The sequence below is a fragment of the Talpa occidentalis genome, unplaced genomic scaffold (assembly GCF_014898055.3).
Source record: "Talpa occidentalis isolate TD23 unplaced genomic scaffold, MPIMG_talOcc4v2.1 talOcc4.7, whole genome shotgun sequence".
Taxonomy (NCBI): domain Eukaryota; kingdom Metazoa; phylum Chordata; class Mammalia; order Eulipotyphla; family Talpidae; genus Talpa; species Talpa occidentalis.
In genome coordinates, this window is record NW_023605083.1 from 63,394,533 (window position 1) to 63,403,141 (window position 8,609).

The 8,609-nt window shown below is 50.5% G+C and overlaps 1 protein-coding gene across 1 annotated transcript in view; it reads right to left on the reverse strand.

Annotated features, from left to right (window-relative positions):
- Window positions 1-7,126, reverse strand: part of SUSD1 (sushi domain containing 1) — a gene marked incomplete at its 5' end in the record, with an annotated part of 105,633 nt that extends 98,507 nt beyond the window's left edge. The window contains one exon of the mRNA XM_037493177.2: window positions 7,063-7,126. Within this exon, the coding sequence (XP_037349074.1) occupies window positions 7,063-7,126 (64 nt within the window). The remainder of the gene's footprint in view (window positions 1-7,062) is intronic.
- Between the last annotated feature and the right edge of the window lie 1,483 nt (window positions 7,127-8,609).

Below are 8,609 nucleotides of genomic sequence, written 5' to 3' on the forward strand. Positions count from 1 at the left end.
CACCCCTGGCAACTGATAAGGGACTGATCACAAAGATATATAAAGAACTCACACGACTCAACAAAAACAAAATAAACAACCCAGTCAAGAAATGGGCAGAAGAACTTAAAAACATTTCTTCAAAGAGGAAATGCAAATGGCCAACAGGCATATGAAAAAATGTTCAACACTCCTTATAATCAGGGAAATGCAAATTAAAACCACATTGAGATACCACCTTACACCAGTAAGAATGGCACATATCAAAAAAACTAGCAACAACAAACGTTGGCGAGGATGTGGTGAAAAAGGAACTCTCCTACATTGCTGGTGGGAGTGCAAACTGGTCCAACCACTATGGAAAGCTGTCTGGAGATTCCTCAGTCTACTAAAAATGGAGCTACCATAAGACCCGGCAATTCCACTCCTAGGGATCTACCCAAAGGACACAAAAACATTGATTCAAAAGAACACCTGCACCCCAATGTTTATTGCAGCACTATTTACAATAGGTCAAACCTGGAACACAAATGCCCAAAAATAGATGACTGGATCAGAAGATGTGGCATATATACACAATGGAATATTATTCAGCAATCAAAAAAGACATGCTCCTTATTTTAATATGCACGCCACAACTTATGGGACTTCTGAGATATCAGCAGATGGACAGTAACAACTGGATGAAGAGATTGTGTCCACTATCAAGGGAGGTGGTTTAAAAGCAAAAATGGACTGCTTGAATGTAAGTCGTAATCTAACCCCCAAAGAAACCCACTGCACTGCCTTCTTGAGGTCCTATCTCTCACATCTTCAAGGATATTGAAGCAGGTCAAGTGGCCTGAGTCAACAAGCAAAGGGAGACCAAAATTCAGTAAGACAAAGCATTTCCAAAGTTTCTACACTAGACTTACGAGACTGCACCCAATTCCAGAGATGGAAAGAGTCTGAGAAACCCCATCTCTTCTGCCCAACGTCCCGGACAGACAAAAATAAAAATAGAGCCTCTGCTTTAAAATCCCCCAAAAGAGAACCCTGTATAATCTCAAGCAATATAAACCTTTCAGGGTGATGTAAACCATCAACTATTTCTCTATCCCTAACCTCTCAAGAATCACCAACTTCTCCTCTAACATGGCTACAGGACCCCCAGTTTCATTTTGCCCTAAGCCCCCTCAGATACTTTCCCGTCTGGCCAAGACCAGGTCGCAGTGGGGCCCTCAACCTGGCCTCCATGCCAGGAATCAATGCGCACAGAGAGGCCTGATAGCCATGCTTTTGAGCTCTGAGTCATACAGCGCTTCGATTATGCCCCACCCTAGGTTCCTGTCCAGCTAGTCACCTAGTCCCTGGCTGTCTCACACCTCCCTCATGCTCTTGAGCAGGCGGGATACCTTTTCTTAATCCATGCAATTAATTCTCCTTGTCTCCTCGGCAGAGCTCAGGCCACCTGCTACCTGGAGCTACAGAGAATTAGGAGACCATTTTAGGATTTGACCAGAAAGCTGAGAAGGGGCCAGGGCCAGTCCCTGGAGGTGGAAAGACAGGCCACAGTGAGGATCTTCATTGGCTCTAAATGTGCTCCCTTACTTTGAGCAACTTCACTGCCAAACAATTAATTCTCCATTTCTCCTCTTTCCTTCTCTTCTGCATTTAAAGAGCAAATATGCTGTGTGATTCATGATGTGGGAATGAAGACAGTCTTTGAAATGCATTATTAGTGAAGTCAGGTGCACTTTACACACTAAGAACTTGCCCAACCCTCTCCACCACTGCAGCCCCAAGATTCTCAAACTCTCTGCCGGCCCTCCTTCCGGCTACCCAACCCCAGCCAGGCCTGAGTCAACAAGTTCCCCAGCCACTCCCAGACCCAGTGCAATGCCAGAGAAAGGTTAAGAAACAGGAATGGCCAGTTCCACCCCTCCTCACCCATTCCTAACCTCTCCATTCCCCTCGGGGCTGGCACCCCACCCACCTACACCCTCTCCCTCTATGCTCTGAAACATATTTGATAGCAATGGAATGTAATTCAACATATGTTACCGGTGAGAGTCTGAACAGACAAAGGGACAATGGCCAGGCCACACATAAAAACAGAACTCTGACCCACACTCTGTAGCCATCGGTCCAGGAAGTTAAACCACAGCCTCTGTAGCAGTAAGTCCCAAATGGTCAGGATTTAATCAATAACTGCTAGCTTCCCTAATTTTGTGCCTTCCACCTCCAACTTAGGACCAATCAGAGAAAGCCTAATATGCTCCTCTAACTAATCACACAGGATGCCTGCTGTTAGTAAGCTGTCTCCAGCTTCCTCCTGCCAACATCCTTTGTTCTACTGTAAAGCTTTTACAGTCCCCTGCCTGCCTCTGAGTCTCTGCCAAATGTGATGGCTGACTCTTGCTACAGCAAGCTCTGAATAAATAAATAGCCTTTATTCTCATTTGGGTGGTCTTATTTATCTCTACACCAGGTTCCTAGTACAAGCCACATTCCCTACTCACAATGCTTTCTTAGGCAAACAATTTCATTGCAATGTGGTACAATGTGTAGAGTAAGTGTACCATACAAACATGTATACATGTGTAAGTGTCCACACTGTACCTGGTGCAGAGCTACAGGTATGGGATCACTGGAGCTGCAAATGGAAATGGAAAGTTCCATGGGAATTCCCAGGAGGGAGGATAACCAGACTGGTTTTGAAATATGAACAGCACTTGCTAAGTATATATTGTGGGAGAAGGAAGAACAGTTCTTCATTCTCCTTCCCTTCCCTTGCAGGGACTCACCTTTCCCACCTGTACACCAACTTTGCTTTCTGACCTGTTCCATTAAATATCTTGCATTCTCAATTTCTCCTCTATTGAATCATGCTCCTCAGTCTAACATGAGCTTAAGTATGCTTTACCTTCCCCCTCCAGCCCCCACCCCAGCAAAAAAAAAAACCTTGTACTCACCCGATGGGTCCAATTCAATGCTACCTTCACTCTCCTCATGTCTTGAAAGAGGGCCTACTCTGCATTTGGCTCTCACGCTCACTGCTCTGCTAGCCAAAGCCTTTCTGAATCTCCTTCATGCCCTCAGTTTCTTCTCCCTTGAGGTCCCTGAGGATCAACTAGCTTAGTGTTCTTCTGGCTTGTGAGGCAGCTGCTCTTTGTCCTCTGCTTGCCTCTTCCCTCAAAATTTGTCTTTCATCCTCTTAATCTTATCAACCGCAAGTCTTCAAGTGGATCAGTTCCATATCACGTGCACACATTTATTGTCCAGTCCCTCTTGGTTTCCTCCCTCAAAAGGCCCTAATATCACCTCAAATTCAGGATACCCTAAACAACTGGTCATCTTGTTTCCGAACTCATTTTCTCATCCTATGCAACCATATATCCAAGTCACCTGGTCTCCAAGTGGTGTCATCTTTCCACTGCTATTCCTTTGCCCCTTAACATCTGTGACTAATCCTTCCAGTTCTAGGTCCACCTTGTCATCCACATTCTGTCCTTCCTGCTGTCATTATGTTAGGGGGAAAAGGATGTCCTAAAGCTAATTCCATACAACCTGGAAAAAATGTTCATCTGAGACTGCATCCCAACCTCCATATATTCGATCTTCATCACCATGGAAATGGTGGCAAAAAGTGAAAGGGGGGAATTGTTAGGGGGAAAAGGATGTCCTAAAGCTAATTCCATACAGGCTTTGTGGACTCCACCCCCACCCCAGGCCAAAGCCAAAGACACTGGGAACTCCAAATCCCATCACCACCAAAGGGAAGGTGGCTGGGACCTGAGGGTGGGGTTAAGCAGCCAGGTTGATATAAAAGGCAGACACGTGGGCTTTGGGGGTCCCCCCCCATTTTGGCTCTCCGCCAGCTTGCAGAGTCCGGCCAGCTCTGAGAGTGACTTTGGGTTTCCAGGTCGTCGGATCGGGTAGGACGCATTAAAGATTTTATTTCCCTATTTTCTCCCTGAGTTGTACATTTTCCTTATTTCCTTTTCTCTTGTAAATAAACCTTTTATTAACCTTTTGTGTGTGTCTGTAGTAGAGTATTAATAAGTCCCTTTAAAGCGTGCGGGTGAGGACCCACAGCCAGGAACCCGTTCAATATCGGGGCTGCTCTATAACAATTACTCCACAGGTCCGATCCTCAGAACATCTAGGCCACAACCTCCTCAATGGCTCAAGTTCCCAGGCATTCTCCACATGGCCCACTGGAAGGAAACCTGCCCTTAATAAAATCAGATTCTCCAAGGCTGTAAAGAAAAGAAGAATGCCAATACAGGAAGAGGAGGCTCAATGAGGAAACCCAATTTCCATTTCCCCAAATTCACCCCAATCCTTTAAGCAGTTGCAGAGGGCTGATGAGGGTTTAAGTAGTTGCAGAGGGTTTCTTGTTCACCCATCTTAATGCAGCAATTTGATGAGATCACACAGGCATTACCTAGACCAGAAAGTCTTAACACAAAGGTACTAAAATCAGCTCTCAGCTTCTACAAGTTTTTGTGGATATTGCAGTGGGAGATCAAGTTAGGGAAGGAGTCAGAAAGTCCCCCTCAGCACCTCATGTACATAAGTGGCCACTCCAGAAGGTTGAGCCATCAAGAGAGATATCCACCAGTGAAGATATAAGCTCCAAGGCAAAGAAATTTTGGGGGAAAGGAGTCTGAGCTACAGAATCCTCCCCAACAGATCTCCTAATATGAAAGTTCCCTTCCACTTTGGGAGCAGTGTTTGATTTTATTAAGGAAGCTGTAGTATATCGGTACTTCCACCTTTTACATCACTCCTTTTTTTAAGATTTATTTTTACATAAGAACTGGGGTAAAGGCTAGAGGCACGGGAGGGTGAGAAGATCCACCAGACAGAGAGTGGGGAGTAGAAGAGGCAGATCTACTGAAATACACTGCTGAGGGGAGCAGCGGGAGAGACAGCAGAGGTCTGCTGTGCCATATGGTTATCTCTCTGGCCGGCAGGAATCGAACCAGCACTGCTGGTTAAAATATAAAATTTTTTTTTATTTTTATTAAATCCAACCCTGTTAGGGGGAAATGATGTCCTGAGTTAATCCCAGGACCCCACCCCCACTCCAGACTAAAGCCATCAAGACATTGGGAAAGACAAATCCCGTCACCACCAAAGGGAAGGTGGCTGGGACCTGAAGGTGGAGTTGGGCAGCCAGGTTGGATATAAAAACCAAACACGTGGGCCTTGGGATGGGTTGCCATAGCTCTCCTCCTGACCTCACGGCTCCTGGCTTGCAGCCAGCTCTCAGAGTGCCATTTTGGGATTCCAGATCGGTGGATCGGGTAGGACTCATTTAAAACTTTGTCTCCCACTTTTCTCCCTGAGCTGTACATTTCCTCATTTCCCTTCCCTTGTAAATAAACCTTTTATTAACCTTTCGTGTGTGCCTGCAGTAGAGCATTGATAAGTCCTTTTAAGCGCGCGGGTGAGGACCCACAGTCAGGCACCCCGTTTTGTGTCGGGGTTGCTCTACAACAACCCCATGTCCCATCCATCTCCCAACATGTCAGACAACTGAACTACAGGCCTCATGCTTTGGTGCCTCTATGTGCTCCCTCGTGTCCTCCCTTGCATCTGAAACTCTTAATCTCAGGGTCGTGGGTTCGAGCCCCACGTTGGGCGCCAAACTGTTGTAGAGCAACCCCGATACAAAACGGGGTGCCTGACTGTGGGTCCTCACCCGCGCGCTTAAAAGGACTTATCAATGCTCTACTGCAGGCACACGTGAAAGGTTAATAAAAGGTTTATTTACAAGGGAAAGGGAAATGAGGAAATGTACAGCTCTGGGAGAAAAGTGGGAGACAAAGTTTTAAATGAGTCCTACCCGATCCGCCGATCAGGAATCCCAAAATGGCGCTCTGAGAGCTGGCCGCCAGCCAGGAGCGGTGAAGCCAGGAGGCGAGCGATCGCGAGCCAGAGAGAGAGCAAGGCCCACGTGTTTGGTTTTTATATTCAACCTGGCTGCCCAACTCCACCCTCAGGTCTCAGCCACCCTCCCCTTGGTGGTGATGGGATTTGTCTTTCCCAATGTCCTGATGGCTTTAGTCTGGAGTGGGGGTGGAGTCCACAAAGCCTGTATGAGATTATCTCAGGACATCCTTTCCCCCTAACAATTCCTTCTGTGCATGTTTGTGGAGAGCTCACTGGGCCCTCCACTAAGAGCTGGAATGCCTTTCCTCAGCTTCTCACATCCAAATACTACCAATCCCTGATGGCCCAGTTCAGGGGTCACCTCACCCATGCCACCACCAGATTCCTTGCGCTGGAAATAATCTTCCCTTCTTCCTCGGCCCACCCGCACCCTCTCTAGCAAGAACGGCAGTCTCCCTCACCTTTCTGAATGATCCTGTCACTCCTACCACAGTCAACACTGCTTCCTCAGAAAGGGGAAAAAAAACTACTCCCACTGCTCCTACACGGGTTATTCGCTCGTCTGCCTCCTCCAGAATATGAGCTGAACGCTGGGCAGCACCTCGACCTCACAGGCTGCCCAGGGAATCGCCTCCAGGGCCATCTGTTAAACGAATGAATCGATTAACGAATGCTTGATTTTTGTCAACTTCCTTACAATTCTTTCGCACCACACTAGCATCCAGTTCTTCATCAAAGTGAAAAAAAGTTAAAGGAAGAAAGAAAATTGCTTCAGGTCAAAAAATTGTCGCACAAAAAGCCACAGCTGGGCCGGAAGCGTGACCGTGCAGCCTGAACGCCCTCCCACGCCCTTCCACGCCCTTCCACGCGGGGCCTGGTGCTCCCGGGGGCCGGCGCTCACGCCCAGCCCCCACCCGCCTGGGGTCCCGGGAGGAGCGCGCGGCCGGTCCGGGTGCAGGGGCGCCAGCCTGCCGGTCTCCAAACAGGCCTTCCCGGACGGCCCTGGGGCGCGGGGCGGGCGCCCCTTCTGCTGGGTAGAGATCCGCCTTCCAGATGCCCAACGGCCGGCGCGGGCCCCACCTGCGCTCCACGCCCCGGCTCCGCGCCAGTCGAGCCCAGGGGCGGGGAAGCGTCCCGGGCGCGCCCGGCGTCCAGAGGGCCCCGCCGAGGCCCCCGCGCCCGCTCCCCGCCCGCACTCACCGTCCGCGCCCGGCGCTCCGGTGGCGCCGCGGGCCAGGCCGAGCAGCAGCAGGAGCGGCAGCAGCGGGCGAGGCGGGCGGCCCCCGCCCCGGGACCCCCGGCCCATGCCGCTGCGTCCCTCCCGGCGCGCCCGCGGCTCCTCCTGCGGCCCGAGGCGCCGAGATAAGGCGGCGGGCGCCGCGGGGAGGGGGCCGGCCCGGCAGCTTCCGGCGCCGCGCAGGGGAGCGGGGAGCGGAGGGCGCCGCGGGGTCCGGGAGAGACGGGGGGCGCAGCCCCTCCCTCCCGCAAGGCCGCGCGCCGGGCGGCGGCTCCTTCGGGCACTCGCGCCTTCACTGGCGCGTGCACCTGCTGCGCGGCAGCCGCGCGGTGGGCCCTGGGGACCCGCGGTGGGCAGAGGTGGGAGGCGGCCCTCGGGTACAGACGCGGGCCCAGCGCGTGTGACACAGCTGCACGCGGAGTCCCAGGCTGAGTTAGGGGGCACGGGAAGCGGACACGGGCTCTACGCAAGTGAAATGAACGGGGATCCTAACCGACAAGCGGGCTCAGAAAGGCAGTCTGGGGTGGCAAGAGAAGAGAGGTGAGGGCAGGAGTGGAAATCTCCGAGAAGGGAAAAGACACCTTGGGTGAGGTGGCTCTCCAAGAGCAGAGAGACAGCAAGAAGCCACAGGCCCAGGCCACCCAGGGAAGACAGACTAGACCGTGACAGCTCTCAAGGGGAGGCAGAGCTGGAGGGAGGGGAGGGCTGGCGCTAGTTCCTCTTGCTTCTAGATCACCCTGCCTGGGGCTTCAGGGAGGGCTTCAAGGAGGAGGTAAACTAAGACTCTGAGAAAAGAAAACCAATCTATACTTCGTGAGAAGGGCGTTTTGGAAGGGACGCAGGCAAGAATGTATTCTATAATAAAGTAAAAATCAAAATCAACAGGCACCCATAGCCCAGACACGTTCTGCAGGGGAGGAGGCAGGAGAAGGATCAGGACAGGGGGGAACACCAGCCCAAGGGATGATGGTGATGGTGCACGGGTGAATTGGTGAGAATTTCACGGGGAAATCATACATTGTACAAAAATGAAGGATAAGGTAATATATATACATACATATATATGTTTTACATTCACATATTCATATATATATATATATATATATATATATATGACTATATGAATGTATTCTGGAAACGTGGAGGAGGTCCTCCGTGAAGTGGAAAAGAGGATTGAAGAGAGGCATCAAGGTGCAGGAGATAAATGAGACTCATAAACCAGCTGAGAAGCTGTTGCAGGGTTTTAAGCAGACAGTGACCTCATCAGAAAGGCTCCCTGTCTGCTCTGTGGGATTGAGATTGGGGCATAGGAGGCGGGAAGATCAGCCTGGAGCTGCTGCAGGAATCTGGGCAAGAGAAGACATGACCAGGTCACTGGCAGAGTATGGAGAGAAGTGGCAGCTGAGAGTGGTACTGAGTGGTAGCCACTGGATTTTGTGGCTGGTAGAATGTGGAGGGAAAGGGAAGAAATTACAGACCTCACCTAAATTTCTGGTGTGGTCAGCTGGGC